The sequence below is a fragment of the Piliocolobus tephrosceles genome, chromosome 9, assembly GCF_002776525.5.
Source record: "Piliocolobus tephrosceles isolate RC106 chromosome 9, ASM277652v3, whole genome shotgun sequence".
Classification (NCBI taxonomy): domain Eukaryota; kingdom Metazoa; phylum Chordata; class Mammalia; order Primates; family Cercopithecidae; genus Piliocolobus; species Piliocolobus tephrosceles.
In genome coordinates this window covers 66,319,160-66,338,013 of record NC_045442.1, presented here as the reverse complement: position 1 = coordinate 66,338,013, position 18,854 = coordinate 66,319,160, and the positions used below count along the sequence as shown (strand labels likewise).

At 50.7% G+C, this 18,854-nt stretch overlaps 2 protein-coding genes across 3 annotated transcripts in view; one reads left to right on the top strand and one right to left on the bottom strand.

Annotated features, from left to right (window-relative positions):
* Positions 1 to 13,770, top strand: part of AIFM2 (apoptosis inducing factor mitochondria associated 2) — a 26,214-nt gene extending 12,444 nt beyond the window's left edge. The window contains exons 2-9 of one of the 2 annotated variants that reach the window (XM_023205041.2): positions 1,800 to 1,990; positions 2,377 to 2,492; positions 4,602 to 4,721; positions 5,225 to 5,317; positions 8,180 to 8,288; positions 9,302 to 9,454; positions 10,955 to 11,155; positions 11,725 to 13,770. In XM_023205041.2, the coding sequence (XP_023060809.1) occupies positions 1,813 to 1,990; positions 2,377 to 2,492; positions 4,602 to 4,721; positions 5,225 to 5,317; positions 8,180 to 8,288; positions 9,302 to 9,454; positions 10,955 to 11,155; positions 11,725 to 11,876 (1,122 nt within the window). In that variant the 5' untranslated portion in view covers positions 1,800 to 1,812 and the 3' untranslated portion in view covers positions 11,877 to 13,770. Of the gene's footprint in view, positions 1 to 1,796; positions 1,991 to 2,376; positions 2,493 to 4,601; positions 4,722 to 5,224; positions 5,318 to 8,179; positions 8,289 to 9,301; positions 9,455 to 10,954; positions 11,156 to 11,724 lie in introns of both variants that reach the window. The other variant, XM_023205042.2, reaches the window with a different exon arrangement.
* LOC111537903 (core histone macro-H2A.2) overlaps positions 13,764 to 18,854 on the bottom strand; it is a 59,214-nt gene continuing 54,123 nt past the window's right edge. The window contains exons 8-9 of the mRNA XM_023205043.3: positions 16,866 to 17,040; positions 13,764 to 14,533 (exon numbers count right to left, since the gene is read on the bottom strand). Coding sequence (XP_023060811.1) covers positions 14,368 to 14,533; positions 16,866 to 17,040 — 341 coding nt within the window. The 3' untranslated portion in view covers positions 13,764 to 14,367. The remainder of the gene's footprint in view (positions 14,534 to 16,865; positions 17,041 to 18,854) is intronic.

The following is an 18,854-nucleotide window of genomic DNA, read 5'->3' as shown; positions in this document are numbered from 1 at the left end:
TATAAGGAGTAAGGAAAGGATCCAGTTTCAGCTTTCTACTTATGGCTAGCCAATTTTCCCAGCACCATTTATTAAATAGGGAATCCTTTCCCCATTTCTTGTTTTTGTCAGGTTTGTCAAAGATCAGATGGTTGTAGATGTGTGGCATTATTTCTGAAGGCTCCGTTCTGTTCCATTGGTCTATATCTCTGTTTTGGTACCAGTACCATGCTGTTTTGGTTACTGTAGCCTTGTAGTATAGTTTGAAAGAGACTAGGTGTTTTATTTTTTGAGATAGGGTCTCACTCTGTGACCCAGGCTGGAGTGCAGTGGCACAGTTATGGCTCACTGTAGCCTTGACCTCCCCAGCTCAAGTGACCCTCCCACTTTAGCCTCCCAGTTAGCTGGGACTACAGGTGCACATCACCATGCCTGGCTTTTTGCTGTTGTTGTTGTTGTTGTTGTTGTTGTTGTTTTGTAGAGACAGAGTCTGTCTGTGTTACCCAGGCTGGTCTGGAACTCCTGGGCTCAGAAGACCCTCCTGCCTCAACCTCCCAAAGTGCTGGGATTACAGGCATGAGCTGCTATAACCAGCCCCATCTCTACAAGTAATTAAAAAATTAGCCAGGCATTGTAGCACACAGCTATGGCCCCTCCTTTCTACTCCATGATCACAGTCTTAGTTCGCACCACATTTGTCTTAGTCTGTTTTCTGCTGCTACAGGAGAATACCACAGACTAGGTAATTATAATAAACAGAAGTATATTGGCTTATGGTTCTGGAGGCTGGGAAGTCCAAGATCAAGGGCCCAGTGTCTGGTGAGGGCCTTCATGCTGAGTCATCCCATGGTGGAAGGGAAAAGAGAGAGTGACAGAGAGCAAGAGCTTGAACTTGCAGCCTCAGAGGCCCTTTAATAATTGGTATTAATCCATTCGTGTGGGTGGAGACCTCATGACCCAAACACCTCTGATTAGGCCCCACCTCTCAACACTGTTCCTTTTTGGGAGACACATTCAAACCCTAGCAGCAGAATTTTGCAGGATTCTTGTCGTAACCTGCTAATTGACCTCCTTAAACCTGGACCTTAAGTTGGTGTGACCTGTGAGCTGGGCTGAATCTGGTTGCAGTGTTTGTTTGATGCAGTGCTTAAAGAATGTTTTTTGTTGTTCCTTTAGATGTGGCCTATGCTTGCCAGTTTCCCACAGGTGTGCCCACTGTTTCTTGTTATTGCACCTCTTCCCAGCTTCCCACATCATTGACACTGCCCACCTGGTTATTTGACTTTGTAAGGTCTGCCCTCATAAGGGCAGGGACCATATCTGCCTGTTTGACCACAGGGTACACAACACAGAGCATGTCAAAAAGCAGAGGTTCAATTCATATATGTTGTTGAGTGAACATTATTCCCCTCTTCAAAAGTCTTTTATTTCCTCCTGCCCCACTGCAATCTCTCCCAAAAGTCTTCAATGAAATATATCAAGTAAAAAACAAACGTGCAGAACACTTTATTTAATGGGTGCAAAAAATAGTCGTGATTATAGGTGCATAAGCTATCTCTGGAAGGAGTCATCCAAACTTGCTCCGTAACAGTGGATGCCTCTGGAGAAGGGAACTGGGTATTTGGGGGATGGGCTGGAAGTGGGATACCCCCTTGTTCCTTCTGAATTTAATTCAAATGTTACAAAGTTGGAGTTTCATTAATCAAAGATTTACCTCATCTAAAAAGGTCAATTCATGATTGAGGCCTTTCTCACTGTGGTTCCTTCCAGCCCTCCTAGCCACCCTGACACTGATGTGCTCTCCTCTTCCTTCTCAGCAGTGCCTGGTTCGAGATGGGGTCCCAGGTGTCGGTGGAATCGGGAGCTCTGCATGTGGTGATTGTGGGTGGGGGCTTTGGCGGGATCGCGGCAGCCAGCCAGCTGCAGGCCCTGAACATCCCCTTCATGCTGGTGGACATGAAGGACTCCTTCCACCACAATGTGGCTGCCCTCCGAGCCTCCGTGGAGACAGGTAACGTGCTCCCATCTGGGGTTGTCTCTGTGAGGGTGGTCTTGTCTCCACTCTGGGGCTTGATTTTAGGGCTAGGGGTGGTTTTCTCCATTTAGGGCAAAGTGCCTGCATTCCACTATCAGACAAGTTCTGGAGAAACTCAAGGTCTTTGGTCTTAAGTAGCCACCATAATGAGACCCTAGAAGTAAAAGCTTGAGCTTTTCTGAGGGTCTGAGGCCCAGACTGGCATTTTAGGAGGTAGGGGTACCCCAGGCATACTTAATGGCCTGACCCTTTGGTCAAGGGCCCCCCTGTTGGTGTGCAGCTTGTGAAAGGTTCTGAGTCACTCTGGCTTCCTGTGGGCAGCCTAGCTCTGCCCTAGGACCTCTTCTGTGTCCCTTCCCCAGGGTTCGCCAAAAAGACATTCATTTCTTACTCGGTGACTTTCAAGGACAACTTCCGGCAAGGGCTGGTGGTGGGGGTAGACCTGAAGAACCAGACGGTGCTGCTGCAGGGCGGTGAGGTGAGTAAGGGCCAGCCCGGCTGCCAGCTGGCTCAAGGGCCCGCTGCAGGGCCTGGGCGGGATCCTCCAGGGTTAAGAGAGAGCTAGGCTGGGGGCAGTGGCTCATACCTGTAATCTCAGCCCTTTGGGAGGCCAAGGTGGGCGGATCACCTGAGGTCAGGAGTTTGAGACCAGACTGCCCAACATGGCAAAACCCTGTCTCTACTGAAAATACAAAAATTAGCTGGGCCTGGTGGTGGGCGCATGTAATCTCAGCTACTCAGGAGGCTGAGGCAGGAGAATTGCTTGAATTCGAGAGGTGAAAGTTGCAGTAAGCTGAGATTGCACCACTGTACTCCAGCCTGGGTGACAGAGTGAGACTCCATCTCAAAAAAAAAAAAAAAAATGAAAAAGAGAATGCTGTCTGTGAGCCCCAAGCCCTGCCTGGTGCTGGGCAGATAACGGATTCCTCATAAACGGAGGCTTGACCACAGCAACCATAAGAATATGGTGGCAGATATTTCTTTTGTAATTCTTGCATGCCAGGCCCTGTTTGTAGCCTTTATGTAAATCTCATGAATGTTTACTGTGCCTCTATGGGGAAGGTGGTATAACTTCATTTTACAGAGAAGCTAAAGGGTTAAATGGCTTGCTTAAGATCCCACAGCTGGTAAGAGACTGAACCAGGATTTGAACCCATGCAATTTTAGCCCAGAGCCCGTGCTCTAAAAGCCAGTGTCCCAGACAACTCCCAGGCTTGGCCAGCCCTCGGCTCTGTCTAGAACAAAAAGTTACGCACACACATGGTCCCACATCTCCTGGATCGGGATGTCACTGGGGCAGAGATTTCCCTTCACTCATCTATGTGTTCCCTCACCTCACATGTGCATCATGGAGCCTGGCACACACCTGCCATGACTTCAGCTCCATCGACAAGCTGCCACCAGCTCAGGATAAGTGTCACGTCCAGCCCACCCCCACTTGGTGTTTGAAGCTAAGGGGGCATTGGCAAAAGGAAACACAATTCCCTTCCTTGATGAGCATGTGATTTAGTGTGACCCAGCCCTTCTTGAATTAATGGGGCCAGATAGTTTTCTGGTTGGAGAGATTACTGAGTGTCTCCTAGTCCTGCAGTCTCTGGCCATGCGTTTTAGAACCCTGAAAGATTCCATGAGGGCATCTCGGAGGTTCAGGGGAAAGTGGGGGCTGAGTAGAGTCCAGGCCCTCCAGCCCCTCCCATTGGAGCAGCTCTGTTTTTGTCAACTTTATATATTTAGGCTCCAAACAAGATTTCCTTTTCTTTGTTTAAAATTTCAGGCTGGAGTGCAGTGGCATGGTCTTGGCTCACTGCAGTCTCTGCCTCCTGGGTTCAAGCGATCCTCCCACCCCAGCCTCCTGAGTAGTTGGGATTATAGGCGCGTGGCACCATGCCCAGCTAATTTTTGTATTTTTAGTAGAGACAGGATTTTGCTATGTTGATCAGGTTGGTCTCAAACTCCTGACCTCAGGTGATCCGCCCGCCTTGACCTCCCAAAGTGCTGGGATTACAGACGTGAGCCACCACACCCAGCCTAAATTTTTTTAAAACTTTTAATTAAAAAAAATTAAATGATTTATTATTTATTTTATTATTTATTTTTAATTTAAAAATTAAATTAAGCTGGGGTCTTGCTATGTTGTTCAGTGCAGTGGCTGTTCACAGGTGTGATCCCACTGCTGATCAGTCTTTCTTTCCTTTTCTTTTCTTCCTGGCGGAGGCAGGAGGAGGGTTCTTCTAAAACATCCGGGAGGTTCTGTGCTAACCCCCTCAGGCAGTTCCGATCCTGCAACCCTGCCTCCTGCTACTGGGCTGCCCCTTCCACTGCCATGCTGGGTGGCTCCGGTTGCCCCTGCGTTCTCCATGCAGGAGGTAAACTCTGCCTCCTTAGGTCTTTCCCCAGGTTCTAGTGCCATCCCTTGGGCTAACCAGTGTGGTGGTTTCACTTGGCCCCATGGGGGCTGCCTCGGGTATCTAGAGGGGCCTCTTTGCCTGGTTTGTCCCAGCTGGCAGGCCAGGAGTAGGATGCAGAGGCCTAGGCCTGCCCTGCCCTGCCCTGCCCTACCTTCATCTTTTTTTTTGGTCTGTCTCAGGCCCTGCCCTTCTCTCATCTTATCCTGGCCACGGGCAGCACTGGGCCCTTCCCGGGCAAGTTTAATGAGGTTTCCAGCCAGCAGGCCGCTATCCAGGCCTATGAGGACATGGTGAGGCAGGTGAGCTGTGCACTGAAGGCATGGGGCAGTGCGGGCAGATGGGAGGACAGCTGTGGGGAGGCCTAAGCCCACAGCTGGGAGGCCATGGGGGTGTTCAGAGCTGCTGGCTATAGCCATAGAGTTGGAGAGTCACTAGGAAGAGACTTCCCTGGGAAGAGACCTTGAACTTGCTGCTGGAGCCGGGACGTGGGCACCCCAGACCTGCTCATGTTGCCCTTGGTATGTCTCTTACTTGCCTCTCCTGGGGCTTTTCATGGGTGCCCTCCGCTCCTGTTTTCACAAGGCTCTGTGTTGTATACAGCAGGCTTAGATCCACGATCTCAGGCAGTTTCCACAGCAATTCTGCGAGGTGGGTGGGAGGAAGCACATTTGGACCCAAAATGTGGAAAGGGTTCTCTGCCCTCCTTTGGCCGAGGGAGCCACACCACAGGCTGAACCAGCAGACAGGGGTGGATGCGTAGGTGTGTTTCATATGTCCCTGTTTCACGTGTCCTCTTCTCCAGGTCCAGCGTTCACAGTTCATCGTGGTGGTGGGAGGAGGCTCGGCTGGAGTGGAGATGGCAGCAGAGATTAAAACAGAATATCCTGAGAAAGAGGTGGGCCGGGCTGCCTTGCCTTGGAACTCTAAGTGGTTGGCTTTTTTCTGCATTATCTTAGGAACATCAGGAATTCGCTCAGGGCAGAGAAGTCTGGAGCTCTATTCACATAAACTGGGAGTGTGTATTTCTGCCAAGGTGCGATTCTCTAGGGGATTTTTCCTGCAGAGCTGGGATCCTGCAGCACCTGACCTTACGGAGCTGCTCAGGGTGTGTCTTCCCTCAAGGAAAGATCCTGCCCTTCGCTCCAACCTGGAGGATCAAGCCCAGGGGCGATACCTTGCGAAAGCCGAACTTCTGTGTCGCCTTCAGAATTCAGGCCTTTGTGATATAAATGTATATTTGATTACCTCTTGCTGACAACCAGCTTGGACAAAGACACCTTCAGCTGTTGCTTTGGTCTCTGCCTGATACAGTAGCCCCTGCTCTGAGCAGCCCTATGGTGGTGGGGAGCCTGCAGCATAGCCCCGCTCTGCCCACACTGGGGAATGACTGTACAGCACTGCCTTCTACCCATGGGTGGGAACAGGGAGGGGGCATCAGCCTGCCCTGTTGCTTTCTCATGCTCAACGGACAGAGATCCTACCTGGCAACCTAGCAAGAAAGAGGAAATCCTGGCACCCTGTCCAGGCTTGGCAAGGGCTGAGTGATAATCGTCATTACAGGTCCTCTAGGCAAGAGCTGGCTGGCAGTTGAAGCCAGATGGGCTTCTGAGAGCCACGTGGGGCCTGTGAATGGATCTTTTTTCCTCAGGGAAAGGCAGGTTGGTTTTGAAATGAAAAATCAATAGAGGATACTTTAATTATATGGCTGTTCTCTGACAAATTGTTGGAAATTATGATGAGTGATTGATATAGTTATAATTCATTCATTTTGATTTATGAGGGTTCTATAGGGAAAAACCAAACTGTTTTTCTCTCTACTCACTGCACACTTCTGGGATGAGATGTGTGGGTTTTTACCCCCACTGACCAATTCTCTGACAACAGCTGGGTGTCCTACAGTTCAATTCAATTCTGACACTACCTGGCGTTAGTGCAGACCCCACAGGTCAAGGGCTCAGTCCCAAGATCCTGCCCCAACTTCAGACACCAGTTGCAAGTCCATAGGTCCCCAGCTTACCCACGCTCTGTCCCACTTGGCTACAAGATAGAGATTCTCATGACTCTCTCCTTGGGTTAAATAATTTGCTAGAGCAGCTGATGGAAGCCAGGGAGACAGTTTACTTGCTGTTGCTGATTTATGACGAAGGATGTTTTAAAGGATAAAAATGAACATTTAGATGAAGAGGCACATAAGGCATAGTCTAGAAGGGTCCTGAGCATGGGGGCTTCTGTCCCCATGGAGTTGGGGTACACCACTCTCCTGGCATGTGGACATGTTCACCAACCTAGAAGCTCTCTGGACCCTGTACTTTAGGGATTTTTATGGAGTCTTCATCAGGTAGGCAAGGGTGATTATGACCTCAATCTCCAGCCCCTCTCTCGTCCCTGGAGCTGAAAGTTCCAGACTTCTAAGCTGGCTTGGTCTCTCTGGTGACCAGTGATCATCCAGGAGCCCCTCAGGAGTAGCTTCATCAGAACAAAAGATGCTCCCATCACCCAGGAACATCCAAGGAGTTAGGAGCTCTGTGTCAGACCCTCCCATCACTCAGGACATTACAAAGATCTCAGGAGCTCTGTATCAAGAGCTGGCATCGAGGACCAAATATTAGAACAAATGATTCTCTCTTAGTACCCCAGTTTACAAGGGTTTTAAGAGCTCTGCATCAGGAACTGGGGGCAGAGACCAATACATACCTTTCTTCTTTGTTTATTTTTATTTTGAGACGCAGTCTAGCTCCATCAACCAGACTGGAGTGCAGTGGCGCGATCTCTGCTCACTGCAAGCTCTGCCTCCTGGGTTCATGCCATTCTCCTGCCTCAGCCTCCCCAGTAGCTGGGACTACAGGTGTCCGCCAACACGCCTGGCTAATTTTTTTTTTTTTTTTAGTAGAGATGGGGTTTCACCATGTTAGCCAGGATGGTCTCTATCTCCTGACCTTGTGATCTGCCCACCTTGGCCTCCCAAAGTGCTGGGATTACAGGCATGAGCCACGGCGCCCGGCCGTCATTTCTTCTTATTTCACAGGGGTCAGACCAGTCTGAAGTAGTAAAAAAGTTCAAGTAACTCAGTAAAATATCCACATGTTTAGAATTAGTAGACAATAAGGGTAGTAGCAGCCACCCTTTATTAAGGACTTAATATGTGCTGAGTTACATGCTTTATATATATATTTTTGCTCATCATTACAAAATTCCTATGAGTGGGGCTGTTTGTGCCCATGTTAGGGAGCCTTTGGGAGGTGTCCAAGTGAGTATCAGAGATGGGATTTCAACCCAGGCAATTTGATATCAAAGCCCAGGCTTTGAACATGATTACAACATGAGGTGCCCGGGACACCTCCCTGTGTTGTCCCAGACAGCAAGTAGACGTGCCTGGAAGTGCTAATTTTTAACCAGCTTTCATGTTGACATCAGCCTGATTGACTATTGGAATGTCCATGGCTTGTATAATTAGAAGTGCCCAAGGATGCTTGAAGATAATTTTCCACGTGGCCCTAGGTGAGGTGTAAGTTGTGATGTGTTGGCATATTGGCAGTCCTCTGGCCTGGGTAGGTACTGAAAGAGTCCTAGTCTAGAACATGTGGGGTTAAGCCCAGCTCACCACTAATTGGTTCTGGCACTGGACAGATTACTTCTCTGGGGCTTCAGTTTCCTCATCTGTAACCTGGAGGTACGAGTGGAGGTGGACATTCATGCAGTGTTTGTGTTTGAAGACTCGGGGGCTCCTTCTCAGGCCCTGTGGTCGTTTTGTCCGCAGGTCACTCTCATTCATTCCCAAGTGGCCCTGGCTGACAAGGAGCTCCTGCCCTCCGTCCGGCAGGAAGTGAAGGAGATCCTCCTCCGGAAGGGCGTGCAGCTGCTGCTGAGTACGTGCACCCTCACCTCCCTCCCTGCCCCGCCCCGGCCTGGTGAGATGTGGCTTGGAGGCTTGGTCACTGCCTCCAACAGGAGGGCGGCTACAGTCCACCCCAGGCTCTCTCTTTTCCACTGTGTCCTGGGGTGGAGCATGAAGCGCTCAGAAGCTGTCGTGAGCTTGGTCAAAGCCCATCTGAGCCTTGTCTAGCTGGAAGTTGTGCCCGTCCCTGGGCAGGGAAGAGGGCCTGGTACTTATAGGATTTCCATGTCCTGGTTATTGCTTTGGATGCAGTGCAGATGGTGGGATGCCTGTCTGCTGAATTTTTCTTAAGTGCATCTGAAGGATTTGCCCCGAATATGATGTCTCTGGTCGAGGGAATAGGTTTATCGGTTTATGTTTTGAGAGTTGTGAGGAGTGTGGCCTTCTTGTAGAGCAGGGCACAAGACCCACCCAGCATATGCTGGAGAGAGGGGTTCTTTTCCAGTGCTGTGGCCCCTACACCTCACTGCACGAGGCCCCAGCCTCCTCTGTTTGTGGGAGGGTGAGGCATCTGCCCTGTGAAGGGCCCGCGCGGCTGCCTCAGCCTCCTTTTGGTCACTGTCACTTTAGGCAGTGAGTGTAGTGAGCTGGCTTCTCTTTCTCTGGCTTTCGCCTTTGTCCTGGTGCACTTGGAGCGCTTGTCCTGCCTAGTTAGGATGGCGTGGCTGGCATTTAGAGAGGCGTGTCTGAGGTCTTCTGCTTTTCTGAGAACTTCTTGGGAAACAGCCTCGCTTCCCTCCAGGAAGTCCTCCAGGGGCTTCTTGGAACTTTTCTCCAGCTGGACCCCTTGGGGCCGGATGTCCAGATCAGCTTTGTGGGCCATAGTGTGGGCTGAGGGAGGGGCATGGTGGGAAGACGGGGTACAGCCATTGCCCAGTTGGGCCCCAGAGGTCCAGGCCCTCCCCAGGGTCAGCCTTGGCTTGAGACCCAGGCTTGATGGGGTCCCCCCTTCCACCAGCCTCCTGGTCATGAACCCCCTTCTAGGTGAGCGGGTGAGCAATCTGGAGGAGCTGCCTCTCAATGAGTATCGAGAGTACATCAAAGTGCAGACGGACAAAGGCACGGAGGTGGCCACCAACCTGGTGATTCTCTGCACCGGCATCAAGATCAACAACTCCGCCTACCGCAACGCGTTTGGTGAGCAGGTGCCCGGCCGAGCTTCCCCCGTGCCTCCTTGTTCTTCAGCACCCTCTGAATGCCCTGCAGTGCTTGCCCCCAGGAGTCCACACCTTGCTGCCTTCCCCCTTTCTTCCCAGCAGCTCAGATTTTAAATTCAGTGAGGGTCCACCCTTGCTGAGCTCTCCTCAGCTGTGACGATGGCTGGGTTCCAGGTGGCCAAGGTGACCAGAATCTTCTGAAATTAGGGCTGCCCCCTAGTGGTAGGATATGGGAACAGGCGTCAAAGAGATGAGAAAAGTTGGTGTTTTCTTTCTTTCTTACTCACCTGGGGACAGAGGAAATTCAGGGTCAGGCCTTCCTCTCTCCTCAGGCGTGCTGCTGCCCCCAAACCCAGATCCAAACATTTGATCTCTTGAGCTTGGATTGACTGGGGAGTGGGGTTGGTAACATGGCCTAGTTTCTTAAAGCTCAGTATTTGCGTATTTAGCTGGCTGGAGGTGGCAGAGGTGGACTGATGTGTGTTCAAGCCTCCATTTGTGAGCAGGAAACTCAGTGGCCAGCCCTGCTGGTTGCTTTGTGTCCTCAAGTCCCTGTCATTTACTCCCGAATGCCCTTCCCTGACAAGGAGCTCCTGCCTTGTGTCCAGCAGGAAGTAATGATCCAATCCCAGGAAAAGGAAGCCAGTCCACGCTGTGTGTAGCGGTGGGATTGAGGGCTTATAATGGACAGAGATCCCAGAATTTAATACCTAATTGTCCGAATGTTGTATTTTCAAATACAAGTTTTTAAAAGTCCCTTTAAAAAAGCAGTTTGTCATATATTAAAGCTCTGCATTTATTTTTAATGCTTCAGTTTTGTTTTTTATTTTTATTTTTTTGAGACAGAATCTTGCTCTGTCATCCAGGCTGGAGTACAGTGGCGTGATCTTGGCTCACTGTAACCCCCACCTCCTGGGTTCTAGCCACTCTTGTGCCTCAGCCTCCTGAATATCTGGGATTACAGCTGTGTGCCACTAAGCCCGGTTAATTTTTCTATTTTTAGTAGAGACAGGTTTCACCATGTTGGCCAGACTGGTCTTGAGCTCCTGGCCTCAAGTGATCTGCCCGCCCCAGCCTCCCAAAGAGTTGGGATTACAGGCGTGAGCCACCACACCTGGCCTGCATTTATTTTTAAAATCTCACATTCAAAAGTAAATTCAAGACTCAGCTAATCACTGTAACTTGTAGAGAGTTATGTACATTTCTAAAAGGAGGCCTATTGGTATTTTGACCCATTTCCACCCTGGCGTCAGCAACCTTGCCTCTGCAGGAAGAGTTGTGAGGTGGAGACTTCAGAGGGGAGTAAGTTAGGTGGGAGGGTGGCCTCTAGAGCAGGCACTTCCAGGGGCTGGTCATGCCTCAGGAGGGTGGTCTGACCAGCACCTATTGACCAGCGTCTAGAGCTCGCCCTCACCTCCTCCTGGTGGCCGCTTAACACAGCAGCTCAGTGTCTTGGTTTCGGTGTCATTTCTTCTGGCAGAGAGCAGACTGGCCAGCAGTGGTGCTCTGAGAGTGAATGAGCACCTCCAGGTGGAGGGCCACAGCAACGTCTACGCCATTGGTGACTGTGCCGACGTGAGGACGCCCAAGATGGCCTATCTTGCTGGCCTCCACGCCAACATCGTCGTGGCCAACATCGTCAACTCCGTGAAGCAGCGGCCTCTTCAGGCCTACAAGCCAGGTAAGAGAGGCCCCGTGCGCTTTGCAGTTTTAAGAGAGTTTGGGGTTAAACATGGGGAAGCTTTTTTCGGCTATCAGATACCTGGCCACTAGAACAAACTCTCCAAGCTGGTGATGGAAACATCCCCCTAGAGCTCTTTAAAAATAGGCCGGGCGCAGCGGCTCACACCTGTAATCCCAGCACTTTGGGAGGCCGAGGCGGACAGATCACCTGAGGTCGGTCACCTATCTCTACTAAAAATACAAAATTAGCCAGGTGTGGTGGTGCGCGCCTGTAATCCCAGCTACTCGGGAGGCTGAGGCAGGAGAATCGCTAGAACAAGGGTGGGGGGGAGAGGTTGTGGTGAGCAAAGATTGCACCATTGCACTCCAGCCTGGGCAACAAGAGCGAAACTCTGTCAAAAAGAAAAAAGAAGAAAAAAAAAAAATCAGGGCCTCACCTACCTTCCTAAAGGGATTTCACATTTTCCGGCCCTGAGTCCGAAGGCCTCGGGAAGGATCAGCACTCTGGGAGTTGCAGCCCCAGGAGGTTCAGTGAGGTTCTGGTTGTTTCTGTGTCTCTGCTTGCAGGTGCACTGACGTTCCTCCTGTCCATGGGGAGAAATGACGGCGTGGGCCAAATCAGTGGCTTTTATGTGGGCCGGCTCATGGTTCGGCTGACCAAGAGCCGGGACCTGTTTGTCTCTACAAGCTGGAAAACCATGAGGCAGTCTCCACCGTGACGGAAAGGCCGGGCGGGAGATGAGCTACTGCAGCAGGTGGGCGTACGGACTGCTTGGCGCATGGCACCCACCTGGCAAGTGCTAGAACTAATGCTGTTCTTCTGGAATAAGATGCCAATGATGTGGTGGCCAAAAATGCAACTTGTATAAAACAAAAATGGGAGAGAGAGGCATTAAACAAATACCCCCTTAGAGGATTCTTTTTGGGTTTCGAAGGTGTGCTCGCCGGGGTACTGGCTGAGCGACTCATGCGTGCTGGCTGCATGGTGCTGGGGAGGCCACAGCCAGCCCTCCCTCTGCACCTGGCTCCTCTGGGATGTGCATGCCTGTGCATGTGTTTGTGGTCATGACCTGTGTCATTTAGAGCTCTCAGAGGAGGGCAGAGAGCTGGGCTCTGGTGGCTAGTGTCTGTCTGTGAGGGCAGGAAGGAGAGCTGCACATTGAGAACAAAGGAGGGACCTGAGGTGGAGAGACACCCTGCACCCCAAATTTCTGCCATCTCATGGTTGAGCAGCCCATACATTCTGCAACAACCAGGGACTCCACAGGAGCCCTGTTTTCAATCCCCTAACTGGTGCATGATCCCTGTACTCCTTAAGCCTCATGGCCTTCCTACATTTCCACTTTGTTTAATTATTTTTGAGACAGAGTCTCTCCCTGTCATCCAGGCTGGAGTGCAGTGGCACGATCTCAGCTCACTGCAACCTACATCTCCCGGGTTCACGTGATTCTCTTGCCTTAGCCTCCTGAGTAGCTGGGACTACAGGCGCGTGTCAACATGCCCGGCTAATTTTTTTTTTTTTTTTTTTAAGTAGAGACGGGGTTTCACCTTGTTGGCCAGGCTGGTCTCAAACACCTGACCTCAGATGATCCATTCATCTTGACCTCCCGAAGTGCTGGGATTCCAGGCATGAGCCACTGCGGCCAGCACATTTCCACTTTTAGATCCTAACTCCGTACCGTGGGCTACATTTCAGAAGAGCTAGATAAAGGTTCCCTTCTGGTTACCCCACCCTGACAGCGTGCATTTTTACATGGCTAGCAGGGGTTGAGACTGCAGCCTGGCCTGCCAGCCACTGGAGGTATTTAAGGAAGGCCAGAAAATGTGACTCTCTGCGGGGTGCCATCTGCTTACCCATTAGCGAGCAGAGGGGGTTTCTGCGGGTGACCCCAGCATATTTCTAGGTTACTCACGGGCAGATTTGTAAGTGACAAAACTCCAGCTGATGCTGGGGATGGGGAGACGGCCCCCGAGGGACTTTGTGGTTTTGTGCTTCTGGTTTCCTGGCCAACCCCAGGGTCACTTGTCCCAAGGCCCAGCTGGGCACTAATGTCTGCCACCGACTATGTTATGGTGTATAAATGACTCCTCTACTTGAGAGAGATCTTCCAATCCGGAGGAGCCCCTCTTGGACCGCCTGGGTTAAATCTGCATAGCAGAAGTGGTTGATGAGTTCATCTGAAGAAATTCAAGCCCCACCTCCCCACCCTGCCCCTCCCTGCGCCCTTTCGATGGTGGCCTCTGGGAACTTGGGCAGAGTCCTTGGGACAGCAGCCTCTCTGGGGTTCTCAGGCCATCCCGTTGGGGCTGTCGCCCAGGCCTAAGTGAGTCGTGTGCCTCTCTTGGAGGATGGCTGTTCCCCTGGCGGCTTCATCCAAGGATCTGTCTTCATGGACCACGAAGGGAAGCCCACCTTTCCGGAGGCAGGACCTTCGGCCTGAGAAACACAAGCCCTGGTGCTATCTGACCTGGGGCCCAGTGAGGTGGGAATCCCAGCGTGTCAGTGACAGGCCTTGTTCTGTTGACTTACAATATTCTAGAAGGACCTACGTGTGGGGACACCGTTTTCCAAACTGAGGAAAATGTTGCAATAAAAGAATATGTTGTAAGAAAGACACTGGATCTTTTATTTTTTTCCTTTCATTTTCTTTTTCTTTAAAAAACAAAATGAAACCAAAAAAAAAAAAAAAAAAAAGCCTGAAGCAAAACCTTTTTAGGAGTAGTTACAGGTATTACGGGGGGGGGGGGGGGGGGCACTAAAATAAAAGAGAAAAGCACCAGTGAGATGTCTTTCCCATTTTCTCCTCTCCGCCACGGAACACGCACACCAACAGAGCCCAGGTCACTTTTTGCCCTCTTCCCTTAGAAAAAGGAGGAACAGAAGATTTAAGAATTTTGAAAGGATCTTTTCTCGTATGGGTGTGTGTAAAAGTCGATGCTATAAATCTAAAACGAGGTCTGTTTTTTTAAAAAAGTTCTAAAACAACAGGAGGAAAACACATGGAAAGAAACCCCTCGCGGAGACCTGCTTCCTTACAGATGGAGGCTCTTTTGGAAGAGAGTGTGAAGGGCAGAGGGCTCCCTGCGCCGGCAGGACCTGCCCGGCCGCCCTCTACTCCCCCGCCGTCACCCCTCTTCTCTCCTTTTAAAAAGCAAAACCCACTCTTGGGACTCGGGTGGTCCTCTGATCCCTGCTGGAAAGTGCAGCGGCTACTTGGTGTCGAGCTTGGCCATCTCCTGCACGTAGATGCCGATGCTCTCGCTGTCGAAGAGCAGGAAGTACACGTTCTTCAGCGAGGACGCGCTCGAGTCATCAAAGTGGGCTGAGATGGCTTTGAGGGTCACCTGGGCCGCGGTCTGTTTGGGAAAGCAGTTTCTGTGCCAAAGCAAAAGAAGAGCTGATGTCACTTTGGTCCCTGAGAGCCATGGGAGCATGAAGTACCTTTGTTTTTACTGGGTGGGGCCTCGCTGTGTGCAGGGCTAGTCCATGCATGATCTCCTTTGACCCTAGCCAAAGGGACAGCCTGGGGTTGGCAGGTGGGGCGTGTTGCCCCCACTTTATAGGTGTCACACTGACTCGGAGAGGCACAATGATTTAATTTAATTTAATTTGTTTTGAGATGGAGTCCTTCTGTCACCCAGGCTGGAGTGCAGTGGTGTGATCTCTGCTCACTGCAACCTCCACCTCCTGGGTTCAAGTGATTCTCCTGCCTCAGCCTCCCAAGCAGCTGAGTAGTGCACACCACCATGCCTGGCTAATTTTTGTATTTTCAGCAGAGATGGGGTTTCACCATGTTGACCAGGCTGGTCTTGAATTCCTGACCTCAGGAATTCAAGGAGTTTGGGAATTCAGGAATTTGGGAGGCCTGCCTTGGCCTCCCAAAGTGCCGCGATTACAGGTGTGAGCCACGGTGCCTGGCCAAGCACAGTGATTTTAGTCAAGGTCATAGAGTTGGCCAAGTGAAGAGTGCCCTGTATTTTATTTTTTATTATACTTTTTAAAAATTAGTTTTTGTTTCAGAGGCAAAGTCTTGCTCCATCACTCAGGCTGGAGTGCAGTGGTGTGATCATAGCTCACTGCAGCTTCGAACCTCTGAGCTCAAGCTATCTGCCTCCTGCCTTAGCCTCCTAAGTAGCTGAGACTATAGGCATGTGCCTATAAAAAAAAATTTTTTTTTTTTGTTTTAAATTTTTTGTAGAGATGGGTCTTGTTATGTTGCCCAGGCTGGTCTCGAACTCCTGGCCTCAAGTGATGCTCCTGCCTCAGCCTCCCAAAGCTTTTGGATTTACAGGTGTGAGCCACCATGCCAGCTCCCTGTATTTGAGTCTATGTCATCTGACCAAGTCAAGCTTGGCTTTAAAAATGCTAGCCATTCAGCATCAAAAATACTTGGTCTTCAAAAAAGCAAACAGAAGTTTTGTTAGCTCCCTCCAAACTGGTTTGTATGCTAACCTGATTGCTTAGTAAAGGGCAAAAATATATGCTCCAAACCTGTCTTCATAAGTCCTTTTTTATGCACGTATTATTTCATAGGCACAGGTCCATGTAATTTCAGCATTGTGACTCTGGGCATGGCGAGGTTGATGAAAGTGTGTTAAAGGCCCCAGGTTCCAGGGAGCTACTGATAGTGCCATCCACCAGACTGGGCCATAGCACCAGGTTCCAGGGGCACAGCCAGAGTGGTCATTAGGGGTCAGCGACAAAGACCCCTGGAGCAGGCCCAGGAGGGCCCTGTTAATAGTGATTCTTCCCATTCGCATGTATTCCAGCACAGAACAGCACTGCATGGTCTCACCGATGAAAGAATGCATCTCACAGCATCTCTGGGCCTGGACTGCTGAGCCTCGATGCTGCTTGCCTAGGTTGAGATATGATTACAGCAGGAACCTAGGTCTCATTATTTTCCTCTTGGGCTTCCCAGGACATAGCTATAAACCATAGCTGTATTATAAAGGGCAGCTCAAGATGAGAGGGTGTTCAAAATTAAAGCAATAGATTGGCTAGGGGCACGAAGGGAGAGGATATGTTGTATGTGAGAGCAGATATCCTCATTACGTATCTGAAATAATGCCTAGCTGGGACCTGTGACAATCCAGTCATTGCCCAACCTCCTTTTCAGCAATCACTCGGGGACAGATTTTCACTTCTCTGGGTATATTCGTCAAAGCCTCAAACTCCTGGCTCTGCAGTCTCCCAGAGCAGCAATGGAATTCCCTGGGGATTCTGGAGACGGAGGTCGGAGATGGGCGGCCTGAGATTCTGCATTCTGACATCGGTCACTGCTGCCTGTCTATGGACCACACTTTGAGTAGCAAGGCCTTCGAGCCTGGTGTTTTCTGATCACGTGTCCTGGACATGGACAGCTGGTGGGAATACGGACTTTGAACCTGGAAGGCTCTCAAAAAATAACACACCAGCCGGCCTGTGCCTGCCGATCCTCCCCTGGGCTGCCTTCCTCCTGGGGCTTTAACATCAAGGAGGCAGTGGGGCTGGCCCCAGCTGGGGAAGACCTACTGCCTACGAGCCAGTGGGCTCGCTTCCCCGTGGGTTCTGAAGGATGAAAACTGGGTTTCTTGCCCCGTCACCTGGTCAGCATACTTGGCTGTGCTGGCAGCCCTTGGTAACACCCAGATCAGATGTAAGTGGGGGAGCAGCTGATTTCCAGGGAAAAGGCCGGAGGAATCAACTCAGGGGAACTGCATCTTACCTGCCGCTGGGGAAAGGCGGGAATGCGACGGACTTTAGCTTCTTGTCCTCCGCCGCTGACAGGCAGTTTTTGATGGTCTCTTCAAGCTGTTCTTCACATTTGTCGGAGCCCCACTGAGGGATGTGACAGTGGATGACAAATTTGGCTGCGAGTCCACTGGATTGGCTGACGGCAGCTGGGACATAGGAGAGAAAATGCCGCGGGTTATTTCCTGAGGTTTCCTAGGTTATAGCCTAACCTCATCAGGTACCTGTTAGATCTGGAGATAAGGCAGTGATAGAGACGCTGGCCGGCCAGCATCCTGTGCTTCTGACGCAGACTGTGTTTAACAGAGAGCTGGGTTGGATGACTTTGCACAGTTAGCACAAGCTATGGGTAGAAGCATTTAATGCTTCTCTGACACGTCACTTTCATATGGTCTGCCAAGTAGTCCCTGGGTTGGGCTACCTCCTCACAATGGTTCCTAGTTAAAGGGACACGTCAGATCCTCTCTGATGGCTGTGGTAGGTAAAGTAATGGCATCCCAAAACAGCCACATCCTTCTCCCTGGAACCTGTGGGTGTTTCTGTACGTGACAAAAGGGACTTTGCTGCTGTGATTAAGTTAAGGCTCTTGAGATGGGGAGATGATCCTGGACTGTCTGGGTAAGCCTGGGCCTGACAAGAGGGAGGTAAGAAGGTCAAAGGCAGGAAAAGGCCGTGTGATGAAGGAGCCAGAGAATGGAGCGAAGCAGCCAGGAGCCAAGGAATGTTGCAGCTTAGAAGCTGGAAAAGGCAAGGAAAGGATCCTTCCCCGAGCCTCCAGAAGGAACCAGCCCTGCCAACACCTGGATCTTAGCCTCTTAAAACTCATTGTGGACTTCTAGCCTCCAGAACTGTAAGAAGATAAATTTGTGTTGTTTGAAGCCACAAACTTAGTGGTAATTTGTTACAGTAGCCACAGGAAATGAATACAGCGGCTTTTCTTTTTTTTTCTTTTTAGTTTTTTTCGAGACAGAGTATTTTTCTGTTGCCCAGGCTGGAGTGCAGTGGTGCAATCTCAGCTCACTCCAAGCCCCACCTCCTGGGTTCAAGTGATTCTAGTGCCTCAGCCTCTCAAGTAGCTGGGATTACAGGCATGTGCTAATTTAAAAAATTTTTTTGTAGAGATAAGGTTTTGCTATGTTGCCCAGACTAGTCTTGAACTCCAGTGCTCAAGTGATCCTCCTGCCTCGGGCACCCAAAGTGCTGGGATTACAGGTGTGAGCCACCACACGTAGCCTACTGTGGCTTTTCAAAAATAGCCATGCCTGGGCCCTACCCCCAGAGGTCCTGACTCAGTAGGTCTGGTGCAGGGACCTATGCTTACATGATTTTAGGACCTTCTATGAGTTGAGAACCACTGAACTCGATTGTACAGTTCCTTGGACAGGTATTGCCACATGCCCTGCAGAGAGTGGGGTTTCAAAAGCGGGCTGTGAAATTGAATTAGGCCAGCCTTGTCTCACAATTTCAGTCATACTCCTTTGTTTTACTGTTTACTCCCCTAAACATGGTTCCCATTGGTGACAGAGTTGATAAAGCCCCGTGGCTGCTAAGCTCCAGAGAAGTCACTGTGGGACTCCCCAGGGGAGTAGTTCCCTCGGATCTGCCTGAGGCAGCTGCAGCTTCAGCCATGAGCCATGCAGGCCCCCAAGCCACCCACCGGCGCCCTGTACCCCTCCAGGAACCCAGGAATCGACGTAGCAAAGGTCCGTGGCCACTAGGGGCAGCACTTGTAACAGAAACGTGTGTCCGCCTTATTCCAGAGCTGTGTGTGGGGTTGAGGTGAAAGACTGACTGGAAATCTATGATGCTCACCTAGTTCATGGTAAGTATTTCCTGGCAATGTCCACAGTGTCAGAAAGTGCTGACTGCACTTCCTCGCATGGGTGGAAGCCAAATCCAAGGGAGCCCCTCGTCCATCGGGGAGGCTGTAGGCTCCTTGCCTTCCAGTGCCCAGAGGGGGTCA